A 16,929-nucleotide genomic window follows, 5' to 3' on the forward strand; every position below is an offset into this window, starting at 1 on the left:
GGGGGCTAAAAGCAGATTCTTCTGCTTGACAATGCGCCATGCCATCCATTAGGCACGTCTCATTTGAGAAATGTGAAAGCTACATTTCTGCCCCCCAACTGCACTAGCCAGCAGCAGCCACTTGACGTCGGCGTCATCAAGTGCATGAAGCAGAAATATCGAAAGTTTCTGGTGCAGCGTCGGCTGGTGGGCATGGAACGCAAGCAGTTGGATAAGAAGCTTTCTATGCTTGATGCAATGCACTACATTGCTAGTGCATGGGACGCAATCACGCCAGAAACCATTGTCAACTGCTTCAGGCACTGCGGCATTAATAGAAGTGGTGCATGTTCTACCAGTGAAGCTGCAGTGCCTGTTGACGACGAACCAGAGTTCGGCAACCTGGAGCTGCCTGGATCCTTCGCGGACTATGTTGGTGCCGCCGCCGACGTTGCAGTGTGCAGTGCAGTGTCGCTGGATGACATTATCGAAACTGTGCGCCCTGACACTGCGGGAACTTCCGACGAGGAAGAGATGGATGACACTGCAGAGGTTAGTGCGTCCGTTCCGACGTACGCGAACGTGTTGTGCTACATCGACAACATTCGGCAGTTTGCTTGAGCACGCGACGAGATCGGTGACTTGCTGCCAGATGTCGCAGCTCTCGGAAAAAAGCTGATGCATCGTGGCTGGGCAAACTCGCAGAAAAAAATCAGGTTTTTTTAAAAGGTGAGAATAAAGATTTGTTCATCATCATCATCGTCATCATCAGCCTGACTACGTCCACTGTAGGACAAAGGCCTCTCCCATGTTCCGCCAGTTAACCGGGTCCTGTGCGTGCTGCTGCCAATTTATACCCGCAAACTTCTTAATCTCATCTGCCCACCTAACCTTCCGTCTCCCCCTAACCTGCTTGCCTTCTCTGGGAATCCAGTTAGTTCCCCTAATGACCAGCGGTTATCCTGTCTATGCGCTACATGCCCGGCCCATGTCCATTTCTTCTTCTTGATTTCAGCTATATCTTTAACCCCCGTTTGTTCCCTAATCCACTCTGCTCTCTTCTCGACTCTTAAGGTTACACCTACCATTTTTCTTTCCATTGCTCGCTGCGTCGTCCTCAATTTAAGCTGAACCCTCTTTGTAAGTCTCCAGGTTTCTGTTCCGTAGCTAAGTACCGGCAAGATACAGCTGTTATATACCTTCCTCTTGAGGGATAGTGGCAATCTACCTGTCATATTTGAGAGTGCTTGCCAAATGTGCTCCACCCAATTCTTATACTTCAGTCTAGTGGTTAGGCTCCGCAGTTATTATCTGCCCTAAGTAGACATAGTCTTTTACAACTTGAAGTGCACTATTACCTATCTCGAAGCTCTGCTCTTTTCCGAGGTTATTGTACATTACTTTCGTTTTCTGCAGATTAATTTTAAGACCCACCTTTCTGCTCTCCTTGTCTAACTCCGTAATCATGAGTTGCAATTCGTCCCCTGAGTTACTCAGCAATGCAATGTCATTGACGAAGCGCAGGTTACTAAGGTACTCTCCATTAACTCTTATCCCTAACTGTTCCCATTCTAGGCTTCTGAAAACCTCCTGTAAGCACGCGGTAAATAGCATTGGAGAAATTGTGTCCACAAAGATTTGTTCACACCTCCAATAAAATGTGTGGTTGTCACTTTTTCAAGTAATTTAATCTACCTTCATCGGAGCAGCGTAGATTTGTGCCGCGGACTTTCTTACGCATTATGTGACAACTGTTGTGGGGCAACAACGACCATTAGTGCCTATATTCTTGGTGTTTCGATTATACGACTCCCGAATTATACGACGATTTTGCGTGGTCCGTATAATCGAAGTTCCACTGTATTCTAGAATGAATTAAAAAAAGCGAAAAGTGTAAAATTTTTGGTCACAAGATGGTAAACAGGGCAATAAAGAACACTATATAAGCAAATATATTCAAAACGAAGAAAATTTAGAATATACATTTTGTAGATAAATGACCCAGGAATAGTATAAAAATAATGAATGTTGTAAAAAAATGGTTCTCTTCACATAGATAAAGTAAATCAGAACCTAGGTGCCGCTTCGTTGCTCGTGCCATTTGCTGAAACATTGTATGGTTTTTTGCGGACACAAGTGTACTTGTACACTTTTTCTCAGTAAATATTTGTTGGGCTGCGATAAGTCTCCTGGTGTTTCAATAGAGGTAGATAAATACCCGTGGTGTGAATAATCACATCACGGGTATCCTCTATAAATGTGATGTGCAACGAACTTTGCCATTTCATCTAGCGTCATCTCTTCCCATGAGCCACCTCACTTTGCATAGATTGACGTTCCATTATACGCATCGAAGCATATTTTTTGCATTTTCGTGCATATTGTATTAAAAAACGGACAATATAGAGTGCTGTTTCAAAACCATTTGCACTGCTCTGTAGTCGGGGCCAAGATGTGCTTCGGGGGCCTTCTTGTTTTTAGGAGCTCTGCAGCCAGCGCCAGCACACTGCACCCCAGTGAAGTGTAGACCATGCACGTAACCAGAGTATCTATAGGATTGTGCGCAAAGGTCAGGAGCTATACGCACTTGCGGCGGAGGAAACAACTTGAGGATGTAAACAAAACAGACTCATGAACGGCTGTGGATGTATCAGGCTGACGCAAAACATTGGTGCCCCAAACCTTGAAGCTGAGGTGCTATCATCCTCGAACGCTAAGCTGTCGTCACTCATTGAGTTGGGGTTGCAAGACAGTTTCCAGCAGTGCATGTGTTTTTCAGCACTGATGCGCACCCATGTGCACGTGACGTCGACATTATAGGAGCAACTACAGGTTTTCCCGCTCACTTTAATCCAAGTGCCAGCCTAAATAATCTGTACGCCATTGAAATAATCTGAACGCCGAGCTATTTAATCCATGTGCTAAACATTTAATCCAAGCGCCAACTCAATGAGACCGCGTGCCAGTGAATTTAATCCAAGTGCCACCGTGTTTAATCCAATTGCTAATGACTTCAATTCGGGTGCCAGTCAGTTTAATCCATGCGCAAGAAACATGTCAGCCACTACAGTCGACTTTCGTTAATACGAAGTTCACGGGAACCGCAAAAAACTTCGAATTAAACGAACTTCGAATTAAGCAAAAAGCACTAAAAACGGCACTTTTATTAGTTTAAAAGCGCGACAGTTTTGAGAAAAAATAGTCTGTCATCTTCTTCTGCTTGCCGAATCTGGCTGCGGCTAGGAAGTTTTGTAAGGAATACACGTGTCGAAGTGCTTCTTCGGCGTCTGCACGATTTCGCTGTCCGCACGAACCATCTGCACGATTTCGCTGTCCGTTAGTGGACCGCATGTTTCGACGTTGCTGTCCACAGCGACATACTCGTCAAAACGGACGTCACCGAGAGCGGCGCGAAAGCTACCGTCGTCGAGCTCATTTGTTTGCACTTCGACTGGCGCACAAGGAGAAGCATCCGCCGAGTTTTCATGAAACCACAGGCCCGGAAACAATTGGCGATGGTTTCTTCTTTCACGCGGGTCCAAGCTCGCGCTAGCATGTTCATGGCACTAAGCAAACTCACCTTGTATTGCGACGAGTTGTCCATGCACAAAAGCATGCGCTCGACGAGATGCTGCCTATACAATACCTTCACATTTTTTTATTATGCCCTGGTCCATGGGCTGCAACACGGACGTCGTGTTTGCAGGCAGGTACACAAGATGGATGGCACTCAAGGCAGGTACGTTCATGTGGGCACTACATTGGTCCACAAGGAACAACACCTTACGGCTTGATTGCGCGAACTTGCGGTCGAGTTTGGTGATCCAGTCCTTAAATATATAGGATGTCATCCACGCCTTTCTGTTCGAGGCATAATCCACAGGAAGCGTCTTCACGGCTTTAAAGCACCTAGGCTTGGCAGCCTTCCCGATCACAAGCAGGCGACACCGTTCTGTGAAAGTCATGTTCGCCGCGACTAGCACCGACACTCTCTCTTTGCTTCTTTTGCCTCTAGAACAGTCGTCGTCTTTAAATGTCAGGGTCTTGTCCGGTAGCAGCCGATAAAAAAGCGCAGTCTTGTCTGCATTAAAAATGTCTGCCGGCTGGTATTCTTCGAGGTACTCGCGAAGCTTGCCCGCTGTTAGGGTTCGGAAGGAAGGTCGCTGATGGCATCCCACCGCTGCCACCAGTTGTTGCGGTTCAAAGGAAGGTCGCTGATGGCATCCCACTGCTGCCAACCAGTTGTTGCGCGTCGTGGCGACCGCTGTCAGCGGGTAGCGGGACCAGCCGCCGTCGCTCCGTCGAGCCAAGGACTAGGGGAGAGCTTTGAGCAAACTTAACGGATTTATTTACATCTTTACAGTGAGCTGTCGAGATGACAGAAGAGAAGAGAAGATTGTTGGGCGAGGCACTGCACGCCCTTTTTGTTGACCCCCGTTCCCTAGGTCCCTAGGTTGGGGATCACTACATAAAACAATGCGGACCAATGGTGATACGCCCATCATGTCTGTTCATAGAGGCACAACACAGGCTTGCACATACACACACACACCCTTGCCACTAGTCGCAGCGCTGCCGTAGAACCGGGAGGGGGAGAGCGGAAGACGCACGGGCGCCTCGACCCCTTTTGTGCCGGCCTCGGGCTGCGTTCGCACGAGAAGATCTTAGCGCGCCCTTTCGAGAGGTGCCAGGTTCGTGGAATCCTCTGGGGAGAGCCCTTTGACCAGCGCCGTCGTCGTCTGCCGGTTAACGCGCTAACGATGCGTGGCCAAGGCGAGAGATAGAGCGGCGGCTCCAAAACCCTTTTTGGCAACATTCCACCCAGTTGGCGCCGCTGTCAATCAGTGGGCGCCGTCTCGTGTAGTCGGCCTCTGTTGCTTCCTCCATCCAGCCGTGGCGAGACTGTCCTTTTGGCACTAATCCGGCGTGGCGAATGACCCGCTGGGTCAAGGCATAGCTTGATCGCTACACCGCTTTCCATGTCAGGCACGTTTCCTCAACGACTGACGCCTTCTCCCCACACACGCTTTTAAAAATCAAGTCGTGGCGATGTTTGAAACGCGTAAGCCACCCATCCGAAGCAGCGAAGTCGTCGATGCCCAACATTTCAGCAAGTGATGACGCTTTTGTCGTGACGACTTCACCACTAAGAGGAAGTTTGTTGTTTCGTGCCTCTCTGATCCAAATCAGCAGTGCTTCCTCCAACTCGGGGTAGGCGCCGGTGCGCATCCGCTTCCGCGATGTCTTGAATTTTTCACTTTCAAACGCATCCAATATTGAGCGCTTATTCTTTATGAAAGTCGACAGCGTGTTAGGCTTAATGCCGTACTTTCTTGCAATGTCTTGTTTGGCGGTGCCTCCCTGGTCAACTTCCTTCAAGACTTCAACTTTCGTCGCTAGGTCTAGCGTTTGGTAAGGGCAACGAGTTGCCATTATCAAACGTACGTCACCACCACAACACTCAAAATCAGAAGCGCGGAAACACGTGTGGAATCAACCCAGCGCGCGGGTGACTCGGTGACACACTCGAGTCTCGACAAAAGTCAACTAAAGAGTCAGTCGATGCCGCCGATGCGATTCGCCAGCGTTAAAAAGATTGCCGCTTCAAGATCCGTGGCGCTGCGGACAGTAGTGATGGCAAAGACACCAGCGCGGTCCGGCAGATGTTTTGGCATATGAAAAGTTCCCCATTTTACTGTAAAATTACGGTCCCGACGAGACTGTCGATTGAAAAAACTTCTAATTAACCAATATTATGGGTTTTTAACTTCGAATTATCGAGCATTTTTTTCTATACGATTGCATGCAAAACTGATGGGACCACTTGCTCATTTCTAATTAACCGAAACTTCCAATTAAGCGACTTCGAATTGCCGGGAGTCGACTGTATATATAGTATAAATGTCAGAATAACCCTTTGTAGGGCAGGATATGTCTTTTTTAAAAAACCAAAAACAGGTTGTCTTATTTTACTAACCAAGCCAACAGAAGTAGTTTGAAAGAAATTTCAAGGATGTACAACGAGTACTTTATTAAAAAAAACTGGGACACATTTGTCCCACTGGCGCTAAATTAAAATTTAAAAAATGGGACGCATTTGTGCCAATGCTCTTTGAGGGCTCCGGGGTTACATTCAGGCGGCGTGAAAAAGTAAAAAACACGTTGAACCAATGCTCCTTGAGGGCTCCTTGGTTACATTCGGCCGGTATGAAAAGGTCCAAAACACGTTGAACAAAGGGGCACATTGCACACAGAACACAGAAGGTTGGTGCGCGCTTCTTTCTTGGCAGTCGAGCACCAACGACACCGCCTCCTTTTTGCAATCTTCTGAGGGTGATGTCCAGCTCCCAGAAATCGGACTTCATCAGCAACGCCTACCATTTTCTGGCCATGTTTGGCACCTTTTTTGTTGACTCGATACGGGCGATTGCTGGACCCTTTGAATGTTTGCTCGTTTATCAGCTGGCGACCAAGGACGAGCCGGAACCAAAGGTACCTCCTCCTCTTCGACTTCTGCTTCGTCGCAAATTCTAGGCACTTTCTTCTGCCTCCTTTTCTTTCTTGAATAGGTAGCCTTTCGCTTTTGTGGTTTCCTTGTTGATTCCGCCGCTTCGGCTTCACTGCTTTGCTCATCTGAATCGGGCGGAGCGAGCTCGGGTGCGAAGTCTTCATCTGTATCTCTGTCGGAATCACTCGACGTAGGGTCGTCAGGAAGGCTAAAATATAATTCCAGCGCTTCCTCTTGCGTCAGCAATCGTTTACCTGCGTTTTTACAAGCAAACAGAAAACAAAAGAGTTGGTGAAATGTTTCACTACACATCGAATGCAGGCAGCGGTGGCAGTAGGCTTATCCCATCGTCATGCAGTTTTTGCCCTGGCACCATTCGAAAAAGCTTTTAGGAGTAAGTATTGCTTCTATTGTTGAAAACACCCGATTATTACATGCTGGAACTATTTCTTTCGAAGCACAGAAAAGGGTACACTCACTTGTCATCTTGAATTATTCTTTTCCGGAGACTCGCAATGCGGAAATTTGTGCCGCCGGTGAAACGGGAAACACAATTTTGAAAATAATGTACACCTAACGCCACCTATTGTACAGCTTCCAAACGAGATTCAACAGAAGTGTAAAAACCTCAATGTAGATGGCAGCACAGAAAAAATGGGCTTGATGCGTCCCATTGCCTCTCACGAGCAATTCTGTGGGGGACATATATTTCCCGTTGCCCTACAAGGGGATCACGTAAACATGGCGTCACAGCAAGAACTTTCCCTCGGCTATACATGGTAGCGTTTATGAAACGAAGTGCGCAGTGCGACTTCCCCTTAACATTTTGGTGTCATAGCTTCAAAATAAAAAGAAACAGTCTGTAGTAATTGCATTTCATCATCATCAGCAGCAGCAGCAGCCTGACTACGTCCACTGCAGGACAAAGGCCTCTCCCATGTTCCGCCAGTTAACCGGGTCCTGTGCTTGCTGCTGCCAATTTATACCCGCAAACTTCTTAATCTCATCTGCTCACCTAACCTTCTGTCTCCCCCAACCCGCTTCCCTTCTCTGGGAATCCAGTTAGTTACCCTTAATGACCAGCGGTTATCCTGTCTACGCACTACATGCCCGGCCCATGTCCATTTTCTCTTCTTTATTTCAACTATGATATCCTTAACCCCCGTTTGTCCCCTAATCCACTCTGCTCTCTTCTTGTCTCTTAAGGTTACATCTACCATTTTTCTTTCCATTGCTCGCTGCGTCGTCCTCAATTTAAGCTGAACCCTCTTTGTAAGTCTCCAGGTTTCTTCTCCGTAGCTAAGTGCCGGCAAGATACAGCTGTTATATACCTTCCTCTTGAGGGATAGTGGCAATTTACCAGTCATAATTTGAGAGTGCTTGCCGAATGTGCTCCACCCATTCTTATTCTTCTAGTTACTTCAATCTCGTGGTTCGGCTCTGCGGTTATTACCTGCCCTAAGTAGACATAGCCTTTTACAACTTCAAGTGCACTATTACCTATCTCGAAGCGCTGCTCCTTTACGAGGTTGTTGCACATTACTTTCGTTTTCTGCAGATTAATTTTAAGACCCACCTTTCTGCTCTCCTTGTCTAACTCCGTAATCATGAGTTGCGATTCATCCCCTGAGTTACTCAGCAATGCAATGTCATCGGCGAAGCGCAGGTTACTAAGGTATTCTCCATTAACTCTTATTCCTAACTGTTCCCATTCTAGGCTTCTGAAAACCTCCTGTAAGCACGCAGTAAATAGAATTGGGGAGATTTTGTCCCCCTGCCTTACACCCTTCTTGATTGGTATTCTGTTGCTTTCTTTATGAAGCACTATGGTAGCAGTTGATCCCCTGTAGATTTCTTCCAGAATGTTTATATATACTTCATCTACCCTCTGATTCTGCAGTGTCTGCATGACGGCTGATATTTCTACTGAATCAAACGCCTTCTCGTAATCTATGAAGGCTATGTATAGTGGTTGGTTATACTCTTAGCGTTTCTTTATTACCTGATTGATAGTATGAATGTGGTCAATTGTTGAGTAGCCTGTTCGAAATACTGCTTGTTCCTTTGGTTGATTGAATTCTAATGCTTTCTTTACTCTGTTAGCAATTATCTTTGTACATAGCTTGTATACTACAGAGAGCAAGCTGATTGGCCTATAATTCTTCAAGTCCTTGTCATCTCCTTTTTTATGTATTAAGATGATGTTAGCGTTCTTCCAAGACTCTGGTACTCTTCCCGTCAGGAGACACCTCATAAACAGGGTGGCTAGTTATTCTAACACAATCTGTCCTCCATCTTTCAGCAGATCTGATGTTACCTGATCCTCACCAGCAGCTTTGCCCCTTGGCATGCTCTCCAAAGCTTTTCTGACTTCTTCTATCATTACTGGTGGGTGTCATCTGGGTTACTGCTACTTCTTATAGTATTAAGGTCATAGTTGTCTCGGCTACTGTACAGATCTCTGTAAAACTCCTCCGCTATTTTAACTATCCTATCCATATTGGTAGTTATTTTGCCTTCTTTGTCCCTTAGTGCATACATCCGACTTTTGCCTATTCCAAGTTTCCTCTTCACTGCTTTCACGCTTCCTCCGTTTTTCAGAGCGCGTTCAATTCTCTCCATGTTATACCTTCTTACATGGCATACCTTACGTCTATTAATCAACTTCGAAAGCTCTGCCGGTTCTATTCGAAAGCTCTGCCAGTTCTAACCACAAGTGGACATGGAAAAGCCCTAATGGCGAAAATAAGAACGAAATAGACTTTATAATGATTGCACACCCAGGAATCGTGCAGGATGTGAAAGTGGTTGGCAAGGTACGATGCAGTGACCATAGAATGGTACGGTCTCAAATTCGCCTAGACTTGAAAAAGGAACGACAGAAACTGATACGCAAGAAGCCAATCAATGAGCTAGCACTGTGAGGGGAAGTACAGGAATTCAGTGTCGCTGCAGAACAGGTACTCGGCTCTTAATGAGGAAACCAACTTTAGCGTAGATACAATGAATGATAATCTGACGAGTATCATTACGGAGTGTGCAGTGGAAGTTGGAGGCAGGGTAGTTAGACAGGACACTGGCAAGCTTTCCCAGGAAACGAAGAACCTAATTAAGAAGCGTCAAATCATGAAAGTGTCAAGCACAACAGACAAAATAGAACTGGCAGAGTAATTGCATTTATGGGTACTTAAATGTATTTGCTCATAGAGTCCATTTTAGTCTTTATTGCATTGCTACTGCTTCATTCCGGTTAACCATCTACACCATCACATATGCATAGATTCGTGTCGTCTGCTGAGCAGACGGCATTTGGCTACTTATGCGCTGAGGCTACCGCAGTCGTCTGCTCAGCCCAGGAAGAACAGTGACCGACAGATGATATTCATTCGTTCTGGAAATCAGAAATAACGACTTAAAAATAACAAACTTGCATTTAATCGGGTTCTTGTGGAAATAAGTTGTTATGAAAGCATCAAAGTAGATACTCAGGTTTTCATGTAACAGATGGTGCTTAGTGTAGCTGAAGCGTGTTTACTTGAAACGTGTGTTTTCACACGGGAACATTTGCAAACAAAGAGAGAGCTTTGCTTGAAGTCATGGCTGGACGCAAACGAGGACCACACTTTAAGAACCCCGACGAACCTCGTCGAAAATACAGCAGAGTATCGGTGGTCGACAGGGCTAGGATTGTGGACGTTTACAGTCGTGGCGGTGACTTAAAGCAACTGGTCGACGCTCTAGGCATCAACATTAAAACAGCAAGATCGATTGCCGCTACCGACAGAGAAACATCAAAGTATGTTGGGGGTTCAAAAAGGAAGTTTGGAGATGACGTCGTGAGTACTTTGAGACGAATTGTCGACGAAAACTGTACACTTACATTGAAGCAAATAAAGGAGGCCCTGGAGAAAGAAATGCCAGGAGTAACAATCAGTGCAAGCACAGTTGACCGCTTGCTGGATGCCCACTGCTACTCGATGAAGCTAGTGATGCAGAGGCCCACAGATAGCAACCGTGACGATATCAAGCACTGCGGCATGCTGTACGCCCAATGGCTGCAGTCTGATGGACCACATGTTTGCCGGTTCTATTTGGATGAGACTAACTTCAATATCTGGTGTTCCAGGAACTTGGGCAGGGCAGCTAAAGGACAACCAGCTGAGCACATGACCACAACGACAACGATATATATATATATATATTTGTGTGTGCGTGCTTGTGCATGCTTGTGTGTGTGTGTGTAGAGATAAAGAGGGGGGACAGAACAAATAATTTAGTGATTCCACTGAATCCGCAAGCTTCCAATGTGCGATGAGAGGCATAATGCCGCGCAAAAAAAAAACACGTACACAAAAAAAGAAAACTAGGCCCAAGGTCAGTTGCGTGTTATCATTTTGTTTCCTCTGTGTTCGTTTCATCGCATTCGTCAAGTACGTCACAAAACTAACAAGCCAAACGAACAATCAGTACTCTTCGTATCATTGGAGACATTTAACATTGTTTGAATAAAAAAATAAGAGCATAAAATAATGTAAAATAAAACTTCTATTGCCACATCAGGATGATCAGTTTACGTTTTGTGTTCACTAAGGAAAAAAAACATATTGGAATTATCTCTAATTCACAATGCGTGCCGCGCGACGGCTTCCTAATTTCTTGATTATGTAGCTGTCTTTGACCCATCACTGCCCGCGACCATGCTTTTAATCTCTTGGTATGCGTTCCGGCACTCCAATAAACATAGTGTGTCGTTCGTATTAGATAACCTGTCCTGATCACGTAATGTTGTAGTGTGTACCAAAGCCACTTATGAGCTTCAGTGACGGATACTGAATTTCATTGCACTGTAAAATATTCAGTAATATGTTCCTCCGTTTTTTTCGTTTTCAATAAATTTATTTCACCTGAGCCAAGCACTCATTATACAAACTTGCGCATAGCAAAGTATAAGCACTTCAAACATGGCTTAACCGAACCACGGCAGTAATTTTTTTCAAGAATACTATCGGCGAATACAAATAATTATGATTGATTCTACCTTCCGACTATTGTCTTTTATACTGTAGGAAGTGCATTTCAATTGCACTGCCGTTTTTACGTCCCGTATTCTGGTTTTTGTGCGTGGATTAAACTGACTGGCACCTGAATTAATGTCATTGGCAATTAAATTAACCACGGTGGCACTTGGATTAAGCTCAATGGCACGCGGCGTGAGTGAGTTGGCGCTTGGACTAAATATGTTGGCGCTTGGATTAAATGTTTGCCACAAGGATTAAATAGCTCGGCACTCAGATTATTTCTATGGCGGGCAGATTATTCAAGGTGGCACTTGGATTAAAGTGAGAGGGAAAACCTGTAATGACACTAGATGCGAATTATGTCCATACCTGACAAGTCTTCGGGATTGGCCGGGAGACTCCCGTATTTTCACCTTTTTTTTCCGTTTGTACGGTTGTCATGAAAATCTTACGGAAATCGAAATATCTGTGTGTGATCTGGCTGCATTGACAAAAAAACAGCTCGATCCGCTCCAGGCTTTTCGAACCTACCCCGTTTTATTATACATGAGTATAAGAGGCGTTCATGTAAACGTACAGTATAATTTCAGTGATGCAAAACTGTGGCAGATACGAATTCTTGAAATTTGCCAGCCAAATTTTCCTATATTCATCATCATCATCATCAGCCTGACTACGTCCACTGCAGGACAAAGGCCTCTCCCATGTTCTGCCAGTTAACCCGGTCCTGTGCTTGCTGCTGCCAATTTATACCAGCAAACTTCTTAATCTCATCTGCCCACCTAACCTTCTGTCTCCCCCTAACCCGCTTCCCTTCTCTGGTAATCCAGTTAGTTACCCTTAATGACCAGTGGTTAGCCTGTCTACGCGCTACATGCCCGGCCCAGGCCCATTTCCTCTTCGTTATTTCAACTATATCTTTAACCCCCGTTTGTTCCCTAATCCACTCTGCTCTCTTCTCGACTCTTAAGGTTACACCTACCATTTTTCTTTCCATTGCTCGCTGCGTCGTCCTCAATTTAAGCTGAACCCTCTTTGTAAGTCTCCAGGTTTCTGCTCCGTAGCTAAGTACCGGCAAGATACAGCTGTTATATACCTTCCTTTTGAGGGATAGTGGCAATCTACCTGTCATAATTTGAGAGTGCTTGCCGAATGTGCTCCACCCCATTCTTATTCTTCTAGTTACTTCAATCTCGTGGTTCGGCTCTGCGGTTATTACCTGCCCTAAGTAGACATAGTCTTTTACAACTTCAGGTGCACTATCACATATCTCGAAGCGCTGCTCCTTTCCGAGGTTGTTGTACATTACTTTCGTTTTCTGCAGATTAATTTTAAGACCCACCTTTCTTCTCTCCTTGTCTAACTCCGTAATCATGAGTTGCAATTCGTCCCCTGAGTTACTCAGCAATGCAATGTCATCGGCGAAGCGCAGGTTACTAAGGTATTCTCCATTAACTCTTATCCCTAACTGTTCCCATTGGGGAGATTGTGTCCCCCTGCCTTACACCCTTCTTGATTGGTATTCTGCTGCTTTCTTTATGAAGCACTATGGTAGCAGTTGATCCCCTGTAGATTTCTTCCAGAATGTTTATATATACTTCATCTATGCCCTGATTCCGCAGTGTCTGCATGACGGCTGATATTTCTACTGAATCAAACGTCTTCTCGTAATCTATGAAGGCTATGTATAGTCGTTGGTTATACTCTGAGCATTTCTCTATTACCTGGTTGATAGTATGAATGTGGTCAATTGTTGAGTAGCCTGGTCGAAATCCTGCTTGTTCCTTTGGTTGATTGAATTCTAATGTTTTCTTTACTCTGTTAGCAATTACCTTTGTAAATAGCTTGTATACTACAGAGAGCAAGCTGATCGGCCTGTAATTCTTCAAGTCCTTGTCATCTCCTTTCTTATGTATTAAGATGATGTTAGCGTTCTTCCAAGACTCTGGTACCCTTCCCGTCAGGAGACACCTCATAAACAGGGTGGCTAGTTATTCTAACACAATCTGTCCTCCATCTTTCAGCAGATCTGATGTTACCTGATCCTCACCAGCAGCTTTGCCTCTTTGCATGCTCTCCAAAGCTTTTCTGACTTCTATCATTACTGGTGGGGTCTCATCTGGGTTACTGCTAGTACTTGTAGTATTAAGGTCGTGGTTGTCTCGGCTACTGTACAGATCTCTGTAAAACTCCTCCGCTATTTTAACTATCCTAACCATATTGGTAGTTATTTTGCCTTCTTTGTCCCTTAGTGCATACATCCTATATTCATTCCTATATATTCCTATATATTCGTTCCTATATTCATTGGGCCTCAATTCAAATGTTCCTACTTTATTTCCTAATCGCGGCGGGTGATATGAAATTTCACTAAATTTACTAAATTTTACTAGATTTCATATCACCGTCGAACGAAGACTGAGAGCAGCGTACTCGGAGCTTCGAAAGTATGTGTGCGACCGGCGCACGCACTGTCTTCTACAGTAAGTGTTATTGTCGTTGCCACAACCGCTGTGGACGAAATTGCGGTCGCTCTTTACACGATTATGTATAGCAACGGCGTAACTGACAGAATCCCGAAAGTGTGCGCTCAACCAGTCAAAGCAACGCTGCTTTTTGCAAACTCTGCGGACAAAACTGCGGCAGATGCTATCAAAGGTGGCATAAAAGGACTTAGTTTTGAAACCGCGTGCGCAACCAAGCGCATGGGGATTGTAAAACGAACTACGGTTTGCCGCAACTGCCGCGCACATAACTGCAGTCGCGGCGACGCGATAGCGATCTACGAGCTCCGAGGGCACGCAGTGGTAGGTTAAAGGCAGTAAATACGCAAGAAATAAAAAGGCTGCTCACACAAAAAGTGGACGAAAATGATACTCGCAGGAGGAGAGTATCGTAACTAACAACGTATACCGCTCGACACGTAAGGCGCTGTTTAATACTAGAACGATGCACCATACGTAATCACAGGTACCGATGAGTACAAACTAACAAGTGTCCCAGTTGTTATACCTCGCAGTGTATGAAAATCGGGCTCTTTTCGTGAAAGGGGCCTGTGCAGAGACCAAAACGGATTTTGTGAGGCTGGCAAATAACACTTTCGTTTCAGTGAAAGCCGAAGGCACACGATTTCCCCACCAAAGGATAAGCGCGCACGGACAGACATCCATCCATGGGACAAAGTACACAGGGGGAGATAAGCACATGTCCGTGCATGGCGGTAAACTCGGCGCGGAGCGCGGGCGGCTTTTTTTCTTTGAGTGTTCATATATATATATTGATATACTGTGAAGGACGACGGCGATCGCGACGGCAAAAAAACAGCCTGGTTTGTCCATATAATTGCTATCGCAATAAAAAAGGGGCCAGACGCGTTTTGGCATTCCTGTCATTCCTGTTTTTGCCTTTCAGCAGTGCATATTTCCACTGCACGTGTGGTTTTATTGCATTGGAGACTTGCGTTGCTGTCGAACCACCTTTTTCTGGTATTGAGCAAAGCTTTGACCCGTGCTTTTACGGCAGCCAGCTGTGCCGTCCCGTCCGTTCAAGTGTGTCTCTGGAAGGCACACGCGAGTTGTTTTGACTGAAATAGATTCTGCTAGTTGAGTTGATCCTTCGAGACTCTCCCCTTAGTGAAAACTTCTACCCTCGTGTGTTCTGCCTCTCCTAGCCACTATAAGACAGCAACGGTGATGTTGGTGCTTGCGATTGAGACCCTCCTCCCACCGCCTTTTGTTTTTCGCTGTTTTTTTGTTTGTATGTCTTTGTTTTTTTTTGTACCCTTCCTTCTCACCCGTTGTGGAAATCTCCCGGATTCAGAATCCTTGAACTTGGCGCTGTGGTATGCTGTGTCTGATATAACGATGCAAGCAAACCCAAAGCTGTTGGAAACTGTCATAGAAGGCCACCTGAACACTTTAAACATGCAGTGTAAACATGAAGTGGACCTTCGCGAATATTTTTGTAGAACAAATTTTTTTCCGACTCCTGGGAACAGCTTTCTGTTGAATATATGACATAAATTTCTGGCCATCATTACTGCTCATTATAGTCAAATTGCAAAGCTGACATTTTAGTTCGATATTAGGCTTGCAAATGTTCTTTTCAATGCACAACTTCCATGTTACTGTAGCACAATCATGAGGGGCACGCACTTCTGTCATGTTCGCCAGCCTAGTGCATTTTTCGAACAATACAGGCACATACATTCGCGCAAAGGTCTGTAAAAAATCGCCATGTTGCAGAAACGGATAAATTCAAATTTATTCTGAAAGCCGAGTGGCTGGACTAACTACTAGAAAGTACTGGGTGCACTAGAAACAAATTTAGCATGCCAAAATTGATGATGCAAAAGCGTAGATTTAAATAGGCTGTTTCGAAACTAAACTTGGTTGCAAGTAATTGATCACTTTGAAATGTTGCCTTTCAGCAGCGCACATTTCCACTGCACGTGTGGTTTTATAGCATCGGGGACTTGCGTTGTCGAACCACCTTTCTTGGCAGGTTATATAAAAGGGGTTTATCAGTTTTGAACACATACTTTAAAATTTATAAAATTTTAAAATCAGTTCAAAAAAAATCTTAATACTCTAATATTTATTAGTATCCAAAGAACACACATTGCATGGGCCTAGTATTATCATGTTGTATGAATAAACTTTATAGTTCCGCGTTGCCGCTGTGGGAAAGGGCCGATGTTCTTTAATTTTTTCTAGTCTTCTTGTCCATTTTATGTAGATGTCTCTCAAATTCTGCTCAGTGATCCAAGTGTAATTTATCTTTTCTCTGCTCTGTTATGCCAGCTGCAGTGGCTGCTGACGAGAGTGACAGTGAGGACGAATCTGACCGGCAGTTCAAGAGCAAAGTCTACCACATGGGACTGGGCCGTGGTTATGCTTCTGCAGCTGCTGCCAAAGCTAGTGAGTGTGTCGTCCTTGTGGAGGGGGATGGTTGATGCATCAAAAATGTGGCCGAGACGTATGATATATATATTTTTTTCAGGTTACTTCAAAACAGAAATGCTTTGTCAGTTGTGGCATACCAGCTGTCATGGTAATTATAGGCATGAATGGTGGTAGGTTTTTGTCTGCCTTCAGTAGCATAATCTATGCTTAAGTTGCGGCCTATTTTTCTCTGCCCAGTGTATTGAGGAAAGATGTACGAAAAAATGCAGACAATCTAAAAAAAAGTAATATCCTAATGCCTATCATAAAAAAGCGCTATATAGGTCGAATTTAAAAAATGCAATGAAAAGTCAACCCTCATCTTATATACTGGTCATTGGCAGAAAAGAATGTGGAAGTCTCACACCAATGGGCAGCTGAAGTCGAAAGCCTCCATTGCCAAGGAAAGTGTAGGGGACACTATAGGAAGCAATTGTAATGTAAATGTGGAGAAATGGATGAAAAAAAATTGGCCCGAATT

At 44.9% G+C, this 16,929-nt stretch overlaps 1 protein-coding gene across 18 annotated transcripts in view; it reads left to right on the top strand.

Annotated features, from left to right (window-relative positions):
• Positions 1-16,929, top strand: part of LOC119170849 (uncharacterized) — a 101,234-nt gene that overhangs the window by 73,315 nt on the left and 10,990 nt on the right. For 15 of the 18 annotated variants that reach the window (XR_012893698.1, XR_012893696.1, XR_012893699.1 and 12 more), the window contains one exon: positions 16,308-16,424. Coding sequence is in view for 14 of the 18 variants with exons in the window: in XM_075886552.1 (XP_075742667.1) it covers positions 16,308-16,424 (117 nt within the window). In the remaining 4 variants the exon portion in view is untranslated. The remainder of the gene's footprint in view (positions 1-16,307; positions 16,425-16,929) is intronic. The other 3 variants (XR_012893697.1, XM_075886543.1, XM_037422120.2) reach the window with 1 other exon arrangement.

This window comes from Rhipicephalus microplus, chromosome 2 (assembly GCF_043290135.1).
Source record: "Rhipicephalus microplus isolate Deutch F79 chromosome 2, USDA_Rmic, whole genome shotgun sequence".
Classification (NCBI taxonomy): Eukaryota; Metazoa; Arthropoda; class Arachnida; order Ixodida; family Ixodidae; genus Rhipicephalus; species Rhipicephalus microplus.